The sequence below is a fragment of the Kogia breviceps genome, chromosome 15, assembly GCF_026419965.1.
Source record: "Kogia breviceps isolate mKogBre1 chromosome 15, mKogBre1 haplotype 1, whole genome shotgun sequence".
NCBI lineage: Eukaryota > Metazoa > Chordata > Mammalia > Artiodactyla > Physeteridae > Kogia > Kogia breviceps.
The window spans coordinates 53,687,779-53,707,518 of NC_081324.1; the positions used below are offsets into that span (position 1 = coordinate 53,687,779).

General features: G+C 45.4%; 1 protein-coding gene across 2 annotated transcripts; it reads left to right on the top strand.

Moving 5' to 3' along the window:
* Window positions 1–13,715: 13,715 nt before the first annotated feature.
* ADCYAP1 (adenylate cyclase activating polypeptide 1) lies at window positions 13,716–19,149 on the top strand. 2 transcript variants are annotated; one of them, XM_059039981.2, is made up of 5 exons: window positions 13,716–14,389; window positions 14,716–14,826; window positions 17,026–17,157; window positions 17,604–17,702; window positions 18,812–19,149. In XM_059039981.2, the coding sequence occupies exons 2-5, from the start codon at window positions 14,717–14,719 to the stop codon at window positions 18,999–19,001; spliced, it is 531 nt and encodes a 176-aa protein (XP_058895964.1). In that variant the 5' UTR covers window positions 13,716–14,389; window position 14,716; the 3' UTR covers window positions 19,002–19,149. The 2 variants fall into 2 exon arrangements, with proteins under 2 accessions (XP_058895964.1, XP_066872178.1); XM_067016077.1 differs by lacking the exon at window positions 13,716–14,389 and adding an exon at window positions 14,425–14,614.
* The last annotated feature ends 591 nt before the right edge of the window (window positions 19,150–19,740 follow it).

The following is a 19,740-nucleotide window of genomic DNA, read 5'->3' on the forward strand; positions in this document are numbered from 1 at the left end:
GTTAAGAGAATGTAGGGCTTCCCTGGTGGCGCAGTGGTTGAGAATCCGCCTGCCGATGCAGGAGACACGGGTTCGTGCCCTGGTCCGGGAAGATCCCACATGCCGCGGAGCAACTAAGCCCGTGAGCCATGGCCGCTAGGCCTGCGCGTCCGGAGCCTGTGCTCCGCAACGGGAGGGGCCACAACAGTGGGAGGCCCGCGTACCGCAAAAAAAAAAAAAAAAAGAGAGAATGTAAATTCTGCAGGCCAAGTACAGTCTTTGTAAGCATAGTGAGTTTTTCTTTCACACAATGCCATTTAATTAGAATAGCAGAAACTTGAAAATGCAAAAATCTCTCCAACAGTAATAGATAACTTTCCCATTTTAAAAGAACATTCTAACACTCTTTAAAACCATTTTGGTTTAGATCACATGGGGACACTGCCATTGATTATCTTTGGTGAATATGATATGAATTAGAATCTCTTGGGCTAATATTCTCAAGCACAGGGTGAACTAAACTACTGTAAACACTTCACATCTATTCAGATACACCCATTTCTGGAACTTCAAAACCATCAGCTAAAAACAACTCTTTATTCAAATGACTCTGGGATCGAGGTTACACATACCACGACTTAAAACAGAGTTTAAACTCTCCCTACAGACTTCTCTGCACTTTGTCAGGACTAATTGATATGAAACCAATGCATTAGACCAATGGTTCTCAATATTATCCTCCTACTTTTTTATTTTTAAGGTAAGCACAGTGATTTTGATTTTCATTTTTATTATTTTTTAAAATTTTATTTATTTTTGGCTGTGTTGGGTCTTCGTTGCTGCCTGTGGGCTTCTCATTGCAGTGGCTTCTCTTGTCGCGGAGCATGGGCTCTAGCCACGCGGGATTCAGTAGATGTGGCTTGCAGGCTCTAGAGCGCAGGCAGTAGTTGTGGCTCATGGGCTCTAGAGCGCAGGCTCAGTAGTTGTTGTGCACGGGTTTAGTTGCTCCCCGGCATGTGGGACCTTCCCGGACCAGGGATTGAACCCGTGTCTGCTGCATTGGCAGGCAGATTCTTAACCACTGTCCCACCAGGGAAGTCCAGCATAGTGATTTTTAAAAGGAGTTTCATATGTATATGTATAACTGAATTACTTTGCTATACACCTGAAAGTAGCACAACATTGTAAATCAACTATACTCCAATTTTTAAAAAAGCAGTTTGCAAAGCTGCCATAGCTCACATTCATGCTTGCTGTCTTAGGTAACAGCACAGCAGTTATCCTTGTGAGTGGCAATGACTTACCTGCTGCACTCATCTTCTTTAACTGAGATATTTGTTGGAGATTTCAAAACAAAACATTTTTGGCAGTTGTATGCACCCGCCAATATTTTCTGAATGAAAGCAGCAGTGGAGGAGTAGAGGGGATCTGACTTGAGGAACTGTCTTAGCTCAGGCTGCTGTAAGGGAATACTGTAGTAAACTGTGTGACTTAAACATCAGACATTTATTTCTCTGAATTCTGAAGCCTGGGGAGTCCAAGATCAAGGTGCTGGCTGATTCAATGTCTGGTGAGGGCTCTCTTCCTGGTTTGCACATGGATTCCTGCTTGCTGTGTCCTCACGCAGAGCAAGGGATGATCTCTTCTGTGTTTCTCCTTATGAGGGCACTAATCCCATTCATAAGGGCTCTATGCTTATGACCTAATTACTTCCCAAAGGCCTCACCTTCAAATACCATCACATTGGGGATTAGGGTTTCAGTATATGAGCTTTGAGGGGACACAAACATTCAGCTCATAGCAGAAACTCAATAGACAACTTAACAAAAGTGCATTTTGATTCTGGTTATTTTGATTGTAAACCTCATGACGGCAGAGAGTTTACATGCCTTATGCTTCTTTTTTAGCCTCTCCAACACATGTTGCTGTTAACTGACAAAAACTTGCTGATATTTTCATCTTGATTTGGCTTCAGTAGACGTGGTAGATGTCTGTTGACTGTGGCTGCTTGCATAGTGCTACACTGTGGACCTCAGGGCTCTGTCGCCTTATGTACAGCTATACATAGTATTACTATGTTTAACTTTTTATGTAATTTTGGGTTCCTTTAGCTCAAGAGTTGGGATGTTTGCTTCACGTTTTTGTGCGGCTTGCTGCTAAATATAAAAGTTTGCACAGTATTAGGCTACAGTGAAAGAGAACAGGTAAAATCTTTCTGGCTCTAAAGTATGGCTGTATCCCTATAGCAGAAGCATTTGGAGAGGAAATATGAGTGGTCCTGCCTCTGAAGAGTGGAGCTGACTTTGTAGGGTGTCTTTCACTGAATCCAGGACCCACATGTCTCAAGGTACTTACGTGCTCCATCTGAAAGGTCCTGTGGCCTCCTTCTTTTGTTCTCTGGCTGTTACTCTGAGTCGTGCAGTTTTCGTAAAGAGATTTTATTTTTATTTAATTTATTTATTATTATTATTATTTTTTGCGGTACGCGGGCCTCTCCCTGTTGTGGCCTCTCCCGTTGCGGAGCACAGGCTCCGGACGTGCAGGCTCAGCGGCCATGGCTCACGGGCCCAGCCGCTCCGCGGCATGTGGGATCCTCCCGGACGGGGGCACGAACCCGCATGCCCTGCATCGGCAGGCGGACTCTCAACCACTGCGCCACCAGGGAAGCCCAAGAGATTTTATTAATTTAGCAAAACATTTGCCTTCCTGGGACAGCCTTATTTACGAGGTGTCTATTGTGTGAAACTTCAGGGAATGGCCATCACACACTGTTGCCCTAGTGCACGTAAACCACACAGACAGCTTTACCCAGACCAGTCTGTCTGTACACCATGCACTGAGCTGGCCCAGTAGCTCCTCATTTCGTTGTGTTTTGTTTTGTTTGACCACGCCGCACAGCTTGTGGGATCTTAGTTCCCTGACCAGGGATTGAAACCGTGTCCTCACAACACAAATGAACGTACCTATGAAACAGAAATAGACTCACAGACATAGAGACAGACTTGTGGTTGCCAAGGGGAAGGGGATGGGAGAGGGAAGGATTGAGAGTTTGGGATTAGTAGATGAAAACTAGTATATATAGGATGGATAAACAACAAGGTCCTACTGCATAGCACAGGGAACTATATTCAATATCCTGTGATAAACCATAATGGAAAAGAATATGAAAAAGAATGTATATATATGTACAACTGAGTCACTTTGCTGTACAGCAGAAATTAACACAACATTGCAAATCAACTGTATTTCAATAAAACTAAAAAAAAAAGAACCCATGCCCTCAGCAGTGAAAGTGTGGAGTCCTAACCACTGGACCGCCAAGGAATTCCCATGTAGCTCCTTGTTTTAACACCTAGTGAAGCATCATGAGATTGCAAGCCATTTAAAAAGCATTAGGCCCGGGCTTCCCTGGTGGCGCAGTGGTTGAGAGTCTGCCTGCCGATGCAGGGGACACGGGTTCGTGCCCCGGTCCGGGAAGATCCCACGTGCCGCGGAGCGGCTGGGCCCGTGAGCCATGGCCGCTGAGCCTGTGCGTCCGGAGCCTGTGCTTTGCAACGGGAGAGGCCACAACAGTGAGAGGCCTGCGTATAACAAAAAAAAAAAAAAAGTAAAAAGCATTAGGCCCAGTTAACAATTGCCTTAAACTATAAGGCCTCATAGCCACTTCTGTTCAGCATGTTTATTAGGGTTGTCACTTTACTTGGTTCTGTTGTATTTATGTACTCCCTGTCTTTTCAAAGTGCTTCCCAACAAGATATTAGTTCTGTGCAGAAGTCCTGTGAGTGGGAGCAGACTTTTATCCCAATTTAAAGAGGAAAAATGATAGCAAAATGGAAGTTGAAGGTGAGGGTATATGTATAAAACAGATAGAGGTGTTGCCTGCACTTGCAGGCAGGAGCAGATCCTCAAGTCTCTATGATTAGTTTTACAGTGGTGCATCAGAGTCCTTCTCAGTATTTCCCAGCATCCCCTGGGAATTACTTGCACCTTGTTTTGGAGAGGGGCATTATACCACCTGTATTAGTTTCCTAGGGCTGCTGTAACAAAGTATCACAAACTGGGTGGCTCAGAACCACCGAAATTTATTGTTTATCACAGTTCCAGGGGTTAGAAGTCCAAGTCAGGGTGTTGGCAGGGCCATCTTCCCGCTGAAACCTACTGGGGAAGGAACCTGCCTTGCCTCTTCCAGCTTCGGGAAGCCCCAGACATTCCTTGGCTTGTGACAGTATCATGCTCACCTTCACTTGACATTATCCCCATGTCTCTACACCTAATCTTCCCTTTGCACATATGTGTGTCTCTGTCCAAATTTCCCCATATTACAAGGGACCCCGGTTATATTGGATTAGGGCACACCCTAATGACCTCATTTTAAATTGATGACATCTACAAAGACCCTATATTCAAATAAGATGACATTCTGAGGTGCTGGGAGATTAGGACTTAAACATACATTTTTGAAGGACACAGTTCAATTCATAACACTGCCTTTTGAAAATTCTAACTAATGCCTCAAACATAGCACTTCACCAAGCCTACTTGCTAGATATTGTTCAGCCCTGATAACGTCTATCCCTGAAGCCTGGCATGGAAAGGATGTATTTTATGAAGGAGAGGTCAGGAGACACTAATCAGATGTCTAGACCTACTTGGTCCCACAAACCATGACAATAAACTTGGATCATAAAGGAGTCAAATTCTGAACAAAACACAAGTTAGACGATCCACATCTGAATAATGTATGAAAAACTATTCTTCCAAGATACAGTCAACCTCATTCAGTACAAATTTAACACATTCAATTAATCTTATCAATAATGAGAGGATTTGATACATACACTAGACACAGCTACTGTTGATGACCGTATTGCTTGGCTCTCCTCTCTGCTGTGTTTCTTCCCATACCTGCCTTTGCTATGCTATCTTCCTTAATGTGTTGACTTGGTTCTGTTCTTTCTTCCTTTCTGATTTGCCTTCAGCTTTCCTTCCAAGTGGAGGTCACAGATCAGACAAGAATCAAATAGATGCTTAGCTCATTATAAGACAAAAAAATTTCAACAGAGGAAGTACACATTTATTGGAAAAGTAATAACGAAAAGCCATGAATTATATTTAAAAATAAACCTCATATTTATTTTTCTTATTATAAAATACATGTTCATTAAAAAAAACTTTCGGAAAAAACACATAAGCATTAAAAGAAAATAAAAAGAATCCATGATCCCCTTCATAATTCCAACACTGTCAATGAATTTTGTTAATGTTTTGGTATATTCCTTCCGGAGGCACATGTATAAACATTTTGCTTTTACAAAGCTGGTATTGTACATGTGGGTTTATAATCTGTTCTCTGTCTCTTTTTAACAACATGTTATAAGCATCTCCTCATGTCATTAAAGATTTTTCTACAGTGTCATTTTCTTTCATCATTCTGCAGTGGAAATAAAGTTCCATGGTAGGGATATACTAAAAAAAATTAATCAGTCCCCTACTATGGGACATTTTATGGTTGTTTTCAAATGTTTCTTATTATAATCAATGGTGCTGTGATTAGGATTGTATTAATCTTTTGATAGACCTATGCTTATTTTCTCAGCATAAATTCATAGAAGTAAAATCAGTGGGTCAAATTTATGCATAATTGACAAACTGCTCTCTGAAAAGATGGATCAGTTTACACTCCTGCCAATAGTGCTTGAGAACACATATTTCCTGGCATATGTGATAATACAACATGGTAGAATATAAAAATATCATTCCAATTTAGTAAATTAAAAAACCAACACTTTAATTGGCATTTGTATGACCATTTATGCTACATAGAATAGATCAAAGGAATAAATATAAAAGATGTAAATATAAGGAAATAAACACTATTATGGGGCTTCCCTGGTGGCGCAGTGGTTGAGAATCTGCCTGCTAATGCAGGGGACACGGGTTCGAGCCCTGGTCTGGGAAGATCCCACATGCCACGGAGCGGCTGGGCCCGTGAGCCACAATTACTGAGCCTGCGCGTCTGGAGCTTGTGCTCCGCAACAAGAGAGGCCGCGACAGTGAGAGGCCCGCGCACTGCGATGAAGAATGGCCCCCGCTTGCCACCACTAGAGAAAGCCCTAGCACAGAAACGAAGACCCAACACAGGAAAAATAAATAAATAAATAATTAAAAAACAAAACAAAACACTATTATGTAATTTTCAATGCAAAGAGTAGGATACTAGGACAATTGACTATCCAATTGGAAAAATAAAGATTTTGTGCAAATTTATTGGCCACTCGTATTTCTAATTTAGTGAATTGCCTCTTTATGACCTTCACCAACTTTGCATTTAGGTGTGATTGTCTTTTCTTTATGGATCTATTAGTGTTCTTTGTACTTTGAAAATGTGAATTCAAATTTTCATGTTTATTTTTCATAAGCAATGGCAAAATTTTCCTGTTTTCCTGTTTAACTATTTAACTTTATTTGTGAACTTTATTTTAATACAGAGAAATTTTTAAAAATTTTAGTCAATTTATCAATCTCATACTTTTTGGTTTCTTTTAAATTGCCAGCCATACAATTTTCTTTCCAATTCTAAAAGTATTTCTATATTTTTTTCTAGTATTTTTGAGATTTCTTACATTCAACATTTTAATCCACTTGAACATGTTTGATGTTTTTGTAGGACATGAGTAGCGATCTAATTTTTTTTTTCCAAATGGATAATTAGTTGTCTTAGTATTCTATTCTTTCCCTTGGAAATTACATAGTAGTATTAATTTCTTCATATTTATATACTTGATATTTATTCCTCTGATATATTATTTCATCAGCACCACACTGTTTTAATTACTGCAACTTTATCACATTTTTTAATACCTGTGAGTGCAACCTTATTCATTACTTATATCTTTAAAATGTCTTTAAAATGATACTTACACATAACTTCATTTATTTTAAAATGTCAAGAAAAAGCAAGAATAATTGTTCTAACTACTGCTTTAAAACTCATGTTTTGTTAAACAGTCGTGTGCTTTTATGAAAGTTGATGCTTCTTTCCCCTTTAATAATAATAATGGTAATTATACAGTAATAACAAGGAGACCAAATGGTAGGAGAAAGTACAGTAACTTTGGAAACAGGCAGTCCTGGATTGGAAACCTCACTTTGTCATTTGTTAGCTGTGTGCTTTGGTCAAGTTAGTTCACCTTTAAGAGTCTCAGTTTATCCATTAGTAAAAAAAGAATAAAACTACCAAATCTACTTCTCAGGGCAATAAGAGGATTAAATGGGACATTGCTAATACAGAGCAAGTCACTGCTGTCAAAGAAGGACCCCAGTAAATGTAGTTTCCCTTCCCTTATATTGGTCTAAGATTTATTGTTTGTAAAACATTTTTATATACATCACCTCATTTGACTCACAAAAGTCTTGACTCATTGGCAATCATATGATTTCCGTGGTATTAAATTACACGATGATTTAATAAGATATAATGATGATATAATGGGTATTAAATGGTCATCTTACAAGATAATTTTTTTTTACTTAAACACATCACTGAAACTTCTGCTACACTCTTAGGTATGAAATCACTTTAAATAATGACTCAGGATGGCAATAGTTTTAACCTTTTCAACAATTTGATAACATAAGTAAGAATATGTGCACCATTAATGCACATATTTTTAGACACATATCTCTTTTCTAAAGCAAAGCCCATAAGTATGTGATATGTTTGTAGTCTAACTAAACCAGTTTCTGTTGTGTTAATAGCATTGGATTCCAATTACATTAAACATCATTTTTAATTTAAAAATTAATAAGAGAAGAAAAATTTTCTTTTCAGTTGAGTCAAATCATGGATTAAATCTCATATTAAATTAGTAATTTGTATTTATAACAACTCTGGAACAAATAAATATGTAAACTAGTATAATATACTACTGTCATTAAGACTGTCTGAAGTCACTGAGACTTGAATTTGAGTGTCTGCTTTACAATGTAGCAGCTGTGTGACTTTGGGTAAGTTACCTAAGCACTTTGAGTTTTAGTTTCTCATCTGTAAAATGGAATAATAGTAGTATCTAGAAAGAAGATTGTTTGAGGGTAAAGGAAATAACTCGAATCAAGCATTTATTATAGTAAGTGTTCAATAGATATTTTTGCTGTTGTTATTGCTATTATTGACTGGCGAGTAGCAAAATTATGCAGCCCCATTGGAAGGAAGGACTTAAAAAATTTTAAAGAAATAATAATTGAAGCTTTCAAATAGTAAACTCATGGCTAATATAATTGTATTTCAAGCAGATGATAGTTTCTTAAAAAATTAAATCATGCCTCTGTATATTTGGGTGGAGAGAAGAATTAAAAATTAATTAATTAAAAAATATTTGTAGAGATATTATTATTAACACAAAGTGTTAGTAATAAGGATAATGAAAAACAAAGGCTCCAAAATTATTACAAACAGACCTGTATTCACAGATAGATAAGGCTGAGTTTGAACCCCAAGGACAGAGGTTTGGGATGCTATGAACTCATAGCGCAACATCCTGTTTTTATTTATGCATAAAAGCCTTGTTTTATTTTGCACACAGATCTTCCTTCCAACTTTTTTAGAGGCTGTCACAAAAACTCATTTAAGATATTGGGTTTCCTGTATCCTCTTCAAGCTTTTCTTCCTGCATTTAAGACTTACATGAGCAGAAGATTTAGACTGAAGTAGAGAGAAGACTTCCTTCTCCTTGGCTTTTAAGAGGACATGTTCTGGAAATCTCTGGAGAATCTGACAGATGCTGCACAGTGAAGTATGGGGTATATATTTTTGGAACCTAGGGTAGGGGAGGAAAATCCTTCTTGTCTTCCCTTCTAGGTTCTTTGGTTGGCCTACTAATTAAATTGACATAAGACAGATTAACAACAACAGCAACAAAAAAACCAAATTTAACTTGTGTGTATGGAAGCCCATAGAAATATGAGACTACAAGAAGGACCAAAGCAGGCAGCTTTTATACCTTCTGGACAAAGAAAAACATAAACTTGTGAGGAATTGACAAGACAAAGAAGTTTGGACTTGGGGTAGTAAGTTAGTGTAGAAGTAACAAGGTTTGTTTATATACCCTTCTTGGCCCTAAATTTTCTATCTCTGGTGATAAGGACACACCTTCTACCTCCTGGGACAGGGAAGGTACTTTCACATGGGAGATTTATTTCCTGCTTTTAGTGGGACAAAGGAGGGTTAGTGTTTTCTTGAACCAGCTGTTTCAAAATAATCAATATGCCAAAGTGGTATATTTGGGGCAGCCTGCCCTGAACCCCATAACCAGTAAGCTAATGCTCAGAACCAGGCCTTAGAAGAGCCATATATATGAGATAGTTGAAGTCACCCAAACCTTCAGCAAAGGTTCAATCCTAGTTTGTGCTTCTTGAGTGTCTGCTTTGTCTTAAAACTGGCAAAATTTCTCGGCCCTGTGAACAGGCAGTTCTGTTCTTGAATTAGAAAGGGATGCTTTCGCTCATGTGGTTTGGAAAGGCTTCCTTTGCTGATTGTTTTCAGAGTGTGTGAAGCACTAGATTCTGAAGGTCAGAGAAACCATGACACATTCTGGGTAAGCTCATCAGCTCTTCACTACTTCATGAGTTCAGAGGGGCATGATGCAGGCAGTCCAGTAAATGATGGTCATGATGTTCCACTGCAGAACATTTGGGTTTCCCTACAGGTATAATCGGTATGAAGTGAGTCATTAGTCATCACATTTTCTGGAAGAGTCAGGAGAGAAAAGTTTAGAGTGAAATTGAATACAGTGTTGCAATTTACTCTTGTCACTCATATGAGAGGATAATGTTTTGCAATGAGCTTGCTCACTGAGAAAGCTTACTGTAGCCTGGTTCCTAGCTAAGTACTGACTTATAAATGAATAGAATGAAAATATAAGACTTTCTCAATCTGGTTTAATGTTATTTATACTAGGAATGTATGAAGATGTGTGCAAACGTGTCCTTTCATATGGTAAAAAAAAAAAATCCATGGGGTAGGGGATGGGGATGGTGGTGGTACAGAGCAATGGGGAGAGCTACACAGTCTAAGAAAGGAAAAATGAACACATGGAAACTGTGTAGGATGGGTAGCTAGGCCAGAAGGAAAGTAGTGGAAATCTCCTTACCCTAGGGAACTGAGTCTTGTTTACGCCAGGTGTTTGCTAATGTTGTGAAGCCTTCTGCAAATTCAAACTCTCAGTAATATACTAGACATATTCCTCCTGTTTGAATACAAACCTCCACTTTTTCAAGGGCTAATGAGTTCTTTAAAATCGAGTGTTATTTGAGGGTTCAAGGCTTGAAACTTCAAGGAGACAGATGTGTTTGTGACCAGGAAAAACAATTCAGGGAAGTGTTAGTTTGACTCATAGCTAGCATCCACCATTTCAGACCAAAAGTTTTGTTTCCATATCTTAAGGACCAACGGGATAAAAAGGAGTTGATAACATTATATGTTTGAAATTAAGGATCTTTGATCATTTCCAACAAATATTTCCAAACAGCCTCTTCTGGGTAGGTCACGGCTTAGCGGGAAATTGCCTGCCTTCTGTCCCTCTCCCTCACAGAGGACCTAGGTGAGGCTTTGCACTCTGAAGGTTTCCGTGGTACCACTAGCTTCTCTGACTGAACATGATTCCAGTTACCTGCCATTCTTTGCTTCCATGGTCGGGAAAGAAACTGCTGCCGAGGAATTCTTCTACTTCGTATGGTGAACGTTGGGGGTAAGGGTCGGGACTGTTGGAAAGAAGACTTGAAATTCCTCTGCGTTACCTGTAAATAGGAAGTTCTAACTCTTGGGTCCCTTCTTCATCCCCTCCCTCTTCTCCCTGTGTCACTGTCAATTACACTTGGGCATCTGGAGGTTTCTCTCTCGTCTGCATTTGTAGTGAGTGAACAAGTCCATATCTGCCGCCGCGGTTTCCTGCGCGGCCCTGGCCGGGACCCCTTGCAGCTCACACGGGGTGGCTCCGGGCCTCTCCAGCCTCCTCGCTGCTCCCCCAAACCCCCGGACACAAAGGCCCCCTGAAAGCAGCGTCAACACTCGAGTTAGAACGCTCCCCAGGTTAGAAGCAAATTACCACTCTCAGGGAATTTGGGGGTAGTTTTGGTCTTTGAGACATCGGACGCCCCATATTCCCCTCCATCGAATAGACAGCAGAAAGGGTCTGCGCTCGCGCCGAGGGTCTGTCGAGGCAGGGGTGCAGCCCCAGACCCTCCAAGTTCTCGAGCCGGGTCCTCAGCTTCTAGCTCCTCCCCTTCCTCAGCCTTCCCAGCATCTCCCGGCCCAGCGGCACAGGACCAGACCAGAACTTTCAACAATAGGATAGCATCTTTGCCCACGGGACACCAAACTCGCCTAATCGGAGACGCTGCAATGGGACGAAAGTTCTGCTGGACGACCCTTTTCCGGGTTCGAGCCCCCCAGGTAGCAGTGGGTCGGGGCTGGGCGGGTCTTTGGATTGTGCTGAGCAATGCATGGGTCTCCGAAGCTTGATTGTTTTTGGAGTTCACTGGCCAAGAATCTCAAATTAAATTCTCTGCTTAGTCTTTCACTTCAGTGAACTGGTTCGGGCCTCGAGGCCGATAATTCTGGCGTGCTGGGCCCTGAGGTCCGAGCTCACAGGGCCCACGCTCAGAACAGTCCAGTGACACATCTTTTGTAAACCAGAGGCGCAGGTCGGATTCTTGGGGTGGGTGGAGCCAGCAGTTCCGTCCTCCTCGCATAAAGTTATTGGTGTTTGTGGATTTCCCCCTTTTATAGTCCATGAAGTCAACAAATTCCCCACACGGTGGCTCCCTTTACTAAAGTTGAGTAGTGAAATGGTACAAGGAGTCTTGGAAATTTTCAGATATTTCTAAAGATTTAATTCATTTCAGAATTCTCGTGGGAGGAAAGAGTAGGATTTTAATCGGGTTCACCTTTGACGTGAAGCAAGGCGGAAGACAGGAAAGCCACGGTAATAGCTCCGGGAGCTTTTAGTAAGAAAGCCGTCTCTGCTTGATTAACCGGTCGTGTTCACCGCCGGCTCTTTGTGTGCGAGCTTACTCCAAAGGCAGAGCTGAACACGGAACACACGCATGTAAACACTCCAACAAAATCAGCGAACATATGCAGTGGAGACAAAGAGATTCATCCCCATGTAGATGTGGTTTGAATCTTTATTGCAGATAGGCAACCTGGAGCATCCCCAGGAATAAACCAAGAGGAAGTGGCCGTTTCTGGCCATGAATGGTCAAAACGAAGCAAAACTTTGTCACCTTGGAGGAAGTATGAAATCTCAAATAAGAGAGCGGGAAAGGCATTGAAAATGAGCAGCATTATAATTTTGTCTTAGAAAAAGCGTGCAGAATATAGCTTCTCTAAATGTTAGATCTAAATCATAGTAACAGGAAACACTCCCACTAAATTGCCATTTCCTCTCATTTTTGTTTAAGATCCAAATAATTAAAATGCACACTAATGGTTATCGATGGCTCTGTTTCCTTTTTAAAAGAAATAGACCCGAGTTCTCCTACTGGAGTAGAAATTTACAGATCTTCTTAAATAACCCCGGGACTTGGAAGCTTCCGGGTGGATATGGTCTTCCCTTATTGCTTTCCTCGCCCCACCTCATTTTCAGTTAAAAAATTTTAGCCATCCCCAACGAAGAGATTCCTGTTAGAAACCCTCAGTAAGTGAACTTGTACTGGGTATCCTCGTGCTTTCCCCGTCTGTCTGTATTTCCCCAAACAGAACTCAAGCTGTAAATAAAGGGGAAAAACATATTTCTCACTCCCAAATTCTTAAAATTTCAGTTTTTGTGGAAAATACAATTTCACAATTTCAATGTTAAAATTAGTAAGAGCCACAGAAAGTGTGAAGGCGTCCAAATAGGTCATCTAGAGATCCAAAAACCAGGACTAAGGGGAGACAGAATGCTCTTTACTCAGAAGGGCAGGGGCAGGGGTTGGACAGTTCTCACCATTAAGGGCATTCGTGGACACTGCAAGGGAGGAACACATCTGAACAACGGGGGGACTTGGACGATGAATCGCCACATTAAGGGCACCACTACCAAATCTTCAGAGGCTCTGGTGGAAAATTAAACTAGTGGCAATTCTCAATGTTTGCAGCATCTGCGACCAAACAGTTCAGCACTCCAAGCCTGGACAGCTCCACAGGCCGCGCTCCGGACACGGCTTTAACTCTAATCAATTCTACTCAGAGCCAGACTGTCAAGGACATCCAGACTCCTTAGCGATTTACTGAAAATCCTCCAAGACTTCCCTTTAAAAACAAAACGACTTCCACATTTAATTGTCTATCTAAAAGAACATACGCAAGAAATTAGGAGATCTAAATTAAATTTATTAATAGGAGGGCTTGATGGTGCTTAATTCCAGAGCTCAGAGCTCTGATTGCTGGGGCTTGATGAAAAAGCAAAAAGAAATAAGAAGGACATAGTTAAAAGCATGATTTTCACCATTCTCAAAATTCTATGTATTCTTTACCCATCCTTGAGAAGTGGGTAAAGTTGAAAACAGTCAAAACAATTAAACTTCTTTAAAATTGTACTGTATGAGTGAAAGGTGTTTATGAGAAGTCGATGACTCCGGATCTTATCCAAGAGGACGGCACAGAATAGTTAATATGTTCCTTGAGGGACTAGGATGCTGACGTCTTTTTCTGATACCCGATCATTACGTGACTGGAAAAAAAAAAAAAGGAAGTCATTCCATGAATAAAAATCGGAGCGCAACAGTGCAACAAAATATCCTGTACTTAAAGGCCATAGGCAGACAGATGTTGACAGAGAAGGCTCTTCCAAAAACCATGTTCGGATAGATTTCTGCTAACTGCACATATAAATAGGAGCAGAGGGCCGGTCACCTCTGCAACCACCGGCAGCAGCAGCAGAAGCCGCAGCTTCAGACGCAGCCGGAGGGACTTCTGAGCAGAGAAGGCGCTGCCGACTCGCGCAGCTGCCTGACCGAGCGGCTCCCACAGACGCCGGCTGCGCCGCGGGCCTCTCTCTTCCCTTCGTCTCCTTCTAAGACTTTCCCCCTTTCCTTATCACTTCTTTCTCTCCGTGGACTTAAGGCCACTTTGTCCCCCAGACCTCTTAGCTCGTCGCCTCCGTCTTCTTCCTTCTTCATCTCTCTCCTCGCCCCCTTCTCTCGGTGTCGCGCTCCCTCCTAGTTCTGAGCGCCTACAAACTTTGAACAGAATACTGGCCTCAGCGCACAAGCCCTTCAGCGCCTCCGGCTGCTCCTGCCCGTTGCTGCGGCTGCTGCTCGGACACGAACGCCAGACGGCGATGCCTCTTGGGTTGTGACTCCAGCGCAGAAACTTGGAGAAGCCCTTTGCCCGCCGTCCTACTTGGCAGCAAGCCCTCTCCTGGCAGCGGTAAGAGTTGAATGGTACGGGGAAAAAAAATCTTACCAAACCAACCAACTCACGGGACTGCTAATTCTTTCGCCAGCATCAGGGTACGAGTTAGCTCTCCTTCGTACTGGATCTGGCGAGTTATTGGGCATTGGATATATACATATATTTTCTAACTATAGCGAGAAGGCAGTGGCGGGGGCGCGCAGGCTGTCATTAAGCCGTATTCAATACTGGGAGTCAGAGGTGAGCGCCGTCCCTCCCTCAGTTCAGGGAGTTTCTAGGGGTCGGAGGGTGGAAGGCCAGGGGCATTCTGACTGCCGTGTGCTCTTTCGCGTCCTGCGCAGAATGACCATGTGTAGCGGAGTGAGGCTGGCCCTGCTGGTCTACGGAATAATAATGCACAGCAGCGTCTATTGCTCACCTGCCGCCGCCGGACTCCGGTTTCCTGGGATCAGGTAGGTGCTGGCCTCCCGAGCTGAGCTGAGGCCGGGGATTCCCTTCCCCCGACACCTCCTTGTGGTCGCCCTCCTGCAGTTCCTCGGTCTGGCTACGACCGGTTAGGCTACCACCACCTCCCCATGCGCCCCCACTGCACGGCCACCAGCCTGGGTCCTGTCGCGGGTCACTGGCCGTGGCTCAGCGGGAGGATCCCTGCAGACTCCACTGGGCCTCGGCCCCCCTCCCCCAGCCCGCCGCAGCAGAGGCGCCCCGGTGGACCGAGCGCACTTCGGGCGGGCTGGAGAAACCTCCCCTCCCCCAACCCCTCCCACGGCAAGGGGGCAGGGCCGGGCCCCGAGTTGACTTCTTTCCCCTATTCTTAGCTTGAGTTAGGAGAACTTTGGCTCCCGGAGCTAGTTTGGGGTGGGGGTGGGGGTTGAGAGTGAAGCTCCCGTGGACTTTGCTTTGTTACAGCTTGTTCGGGACTATCGGGGCGGGGTCTCCCTCTCTCTCCTCTGCTCTCCTTCTCACCTCAGTTCTAATTCTTTCTACTGGAAGAGCTTCCTCTCAAGTGATAGGTTTTCCAACTGCATTTTGAGTCTTGGGGAGAGGGAGTGTTGGCCGGGTAGAGTTAAGAAGAAGCGATTTGAGAGAAGGAAAACAAAGATGAGGGAGGGGGAAATAGATGAAATGGATGCAAAGGAGGAACAGAGAAAGCAAGCTGGCAGGCAGTACTGGGAAGGCAGCCCTACCCACTCCAGGCAGGAGTAACCCTGGTTTCCCCCCCCCGCCCCCCGCCCTAATTCCTGGTTTCTAATCGGTCGGCGCTGCCCGGGTTCCCCGCTGCAGCCCCAGAGTCCCGGGCCTGTCAGCGGGAGAGTGGAAGCTCGCCGCGCAGCGCAGCATCGGCACTCCGCTGTGCACCGGGCTCCCGGCGGCGAGGAGCGCGCGTTCTGCCCGCAAAGCTGCTGCTCGGAGCGGCGCCCAAGAATGATCTCTTTAGGGGTTGCTGACCATTGATTTGGCCGGAGAGATGGGTTCTGGCTTCGGTATTAGGATTCCAGCATCTGGGCACGGGCTACGGGGTGGAAGTGCCCAGAAAAACCAGGAGACTGCGAGCAGCCGGGCCAGGGCAGAGTGGCGCGTCGCCGAGGAAAGGCTGGGTGTGGGGCGAGCGCAGCAATGCCTTGCCTCTACCTCTCCAGGGATGGAGGAAAGGCGAGCGAAGTAACGAAGTATGGCTAACCCCTCCTAAAGCGCGCTACTTGCCTTGGCCGCTTTCCTAGTCTCTCCAGCGGCCGGAAAGCTAGTGGGTTGTGTATACTAACCCACCTCTCCCGTCCTATATCAAGGATTGAGTTGGTAGGTAAAGGCGACTGCGAGATCGTTGTCTCTCGGTCCCCTGTTGACCCTTTGACCCCTCTCCCTTTGCCTCTGGGTTGAGATGCTGTCCCGCCGCCCCGCCACCGCTAACATATTAGCGCGAACTATCTACTTACTGGACTTAAAAGTCCTATTTCACCCACAGCTATTTTCAAAGTCCCGTGTGCCTGGCACTTTCTCCGGGCAAGAGGTACCGGAGGGCGCGGACATGCCACAGAATGAACCGCTGCCAAACAGGCTAAGTTTAGGGGCATCTATTACTCATGTTCCTGCCAGATCCTCTCCCGCCCAAAATAGAAGCCGGAGGTTCTCCGTGACCTACATCTGCGCAGGGAAGGACTCCCCTGGGCTCGGAGGCTGGGTGGGGGTGGCTGCTGGCGTTGGCCGCCGGACTCCCCAGCCATCCACCCTCTGGCTCCCGGCCTCCCCCATCCGGTCTTCGCGTGGCCAGCGTCTCTCTCCTAGAGCCCTTCTCATCTCCGCCCGCCGCTGCTTGTGGATGGAGGCTCAAGCGCCAGGCTGGGAGAGGAGCGGTTCTTCTCCGTGGCCAGGTGTGCTAGGTCGGCGCAGACTCCTCGGCTTCCCAGTGCCCGTTGAGGCCGCGGCCCGGGCAGGGCGACCCTGCACCCGCGAGAGCAGGGGTGGGAATTTCCGTTGGGTGTAGTTTTCTCCTCCTACTTCTACCCGCACCCCTGTCCTAGAAGAGGCAGTTCTCCGAGGGGAGCCTTTAGGAAGAAGGAAAATCGTGAGAGCCCCTAAGGATCTTTGAGTCCTCGCAGAACCGGGGAGGGACCTGTACTGACCACTCCTTGTGCCCCCGGCTACCGCTGCAGGCCGGAGGACGAGGCGTACGACGAGGACGGAAACCTGCTGCAGGACTTCTATGACTCGGATCCACCCGGCGTGGGGAGCCCCGCCTCCGTGCTACGCGACGCCTACGCACTCTACTACCCGGCGGAGGAAAGGTACCACCGCGCGGCCCCGCGCCGGCCCAGGGCTGGGAGGGAGAAAGGGGCAAGGGGTGGCCCATCGAGTAGGTTCTTTTTCATAAAAGCCCTCAAGCCTCTCCTCTCCCGGGATGGTTCCCACGAGAGCGAGAGAAAGTTAGTAGCTGGCCGGTTTGTGTGGACATGAGGGCCGCGTGGGGACCGAAAGGTCCGTGGCCCAAGGAGTGGCAGTGAGTGCGCGCCCCGGCCGGGCTCCACACCTGCTTTCCCCGGAGGGCAGGACGAACTCCGGTTCCTGGCACTCACGGGAACATCCCAAGAGTCATTCCCGGTTGCCTTGACTCTGGGGTTTTCCGCGGCAGCCTCCCGGAGCACCGGGGGGGCGTGCATGCCCAGCTGGGGACCTGGGGCTGCCACCTGGGGACAGTCAGTGATTCCAGGTGTGCACTTTGCCTCCTTGTTAGAGATTTCACCCACGGGATCCTTAACAAGGCCTACCGCAAAGTGCTGGACCAGCTGTCCGCCAGGAAATACCTGCAGACGCTCACGGCCAAGGGCGTGGGGTAAGAGTTTGCGAAAGAGTTAACCCGCGCGTAATGGCGCGCCCGTGCGCGCCCGGGGTGGGTATCTGTGCCAACGCGCGCTGGGCGGGCGGCGCAGCTTCTACGTCCGTGCGTGCACGTGGGGCCGAGGGTGCGTCTGCGCCGCAGGGTGTGCCGGGGCAGCTCCCGTACGCAGACTAGGGTTTGGAGACCGCGCCTTAAGTTTGGCCAGAGAGCTCGGGAACTGGGCGAGGAAGGGAGAATGCAGGAAACCCGGGGAATCTGATCCGTTTTGAATAATTGAAAAAAAGAAAAAGCCCCCCTCCCCACCCAAGGCCTTCAAAACCTTCAAGCTTCGTGGGACGATTGGCTAGGATATCCTCTAAGTATGACTTTTTCTTTCCTCATTTTTCTTTCACTGTAAATTCAGTTCGAAACAAATCCTCAGATTTGGACTTAAGGAAACAGTTTTTGCTCGTGCCAGACAAACCCAGAGCACAGGGCTTGCGTGGAGCATCTCTCAGCAGAAGGCAACATTTTAATAAAGCCCATGGGAGAAAAGATTACATTTTCCGCAATTAATAATTCATGCGATGAAAAATATTGCCTACAGCCTGTCGACTTATATTATTATCACGTTTTTCAATTTAGCGCGCAGGAGAGGAGTGTTCACGTCTGACTAGGAATTGCGGGATCGATGTAAACTCCACGGCAGCAGCCAACTTGGAATTTAGGGCTCTTCGGTTATTTTCTCTGTACGTGGGGGCGGGTGGGGGTGTGCCAGGAACGGTCAGGACGATTGAGCGCAAAAGCACGGATATTCAAATCTCAGAGGGCAGCGTTTGCAGAGAGGTTGGCCTTAAGTCGCTTGCCTTTGGCCCGGACCTCATCTGGGGCCCATTCTGTAAGGACTTAGTGCCCCAAGATTGTCGATGGGGAGGGAGGAGTGAGGGTTCCCATCACAGCCCTCCCTCTGGCAGCTCTCTGGCCAAGCAAGGCGGCGCGGTGGGCGTGGAGAGCCGGCGCCCTCCCTGAAGACTCCTGCTTGGGGTGGGGCCCGTCAGCCTCCCGCAACTATTCAGCTTGTGTCTCCCGCCCCACCACCCTCTTCCCGACCTCTTTCCTTGCAGTGGGAACCTGGGCGGCGGCGCGGACGACGACTCGGAGCCGCTCTCCAAGCGCCACTCGGACGGAATCTTCACGGACAGCTACAGCCGCTACCGGAAACAAATGGCTGTTAAGAAATACTTGGCGGCCGTCCTAGGGAAAAGGTATAAACAAAGGGTTAAAAACAAAGGACGGCGAATAGCGTATTTGTAGCGATGAGTTACCAGCTACCCTGTGTATACAACCCTGACACACTGAAAAGTCATTTTCCCAACTGACTGAACAGTCATCGCTCTTATGTTCTGTCCAAACATGTATTTATGTATGAAGTAAAGCCATTAAATGAATATTTTGATAATAATATTGTTTTTCTTTTTACAAAGCACTAGAGAATGCACAGATATACTTTGTGGACCAATTATTGATATTGATATATATATATTACAAATATATATTAAGAATATATATATAAAAGTATAATCGAAAGCAGTTCAAAGTGTGCACAAGGATTGAAAATTCGCCTGAGCTGTTTGTTTTTATATAAAATAAATAGAAAAATAGACAATCATTGTTTTGAATATTACTCCTATTTTTGTAAACTGGAATTAAAAGGATAGTATTTTTATCCACTACAGGCCTGAAGATATTAATACCGACCATTTGCTACTGTACATAAACAGTGATGCCCTGCTCCAGGGAGATTTTGAGTAATGATTTGGGAGAATTGCTGAAGGGCACTCTTTCCCAGTGAGTCTTTGGGGCAGAAAGGCTGCTTCAATCCCAGCTGGACTCAACTAGCCACTGTCCCCCTCGCTGGGTGGCAATTCCAATACTTCTGCTTTCTTGGATTCTATTTTTATGTGTATTTGTTTCTCTTCAGATTCTCATCCCAGAAGGAAATTCTCCTGATAAAACAACAGCTGGACCCAAATTGCGCTTCTCCCCAGGATTC

What these genes read in the sequence shown, in the direction of transcription:
- ADCYAP1 (XM_059039981.2), top strand. Translation starts at nt 14,717, where the DNA reads ATGACCATGTGTAGCGGAGTGAGGCTGGCCCTGCTGGTCTACGGAATA. An exon ending in CTCCGGTTTCCTGGGATCAG is followed by an intron (nt 14,827 to 17,025) that starts GTAGGTGCTGGC and finishes CTACCGCTGCAG; the next exon opens with GCCGGAGGACGAGGCGTACG. An exon ending in TACTACCCGGCGGAGGAAAG is followed by an intron (nt 17,158 to 17,603) that starts GTACCACCGCGC and finishes CCTCCTTGTTAG; the next exon opens with AGATTTCACCCACGGGATCC.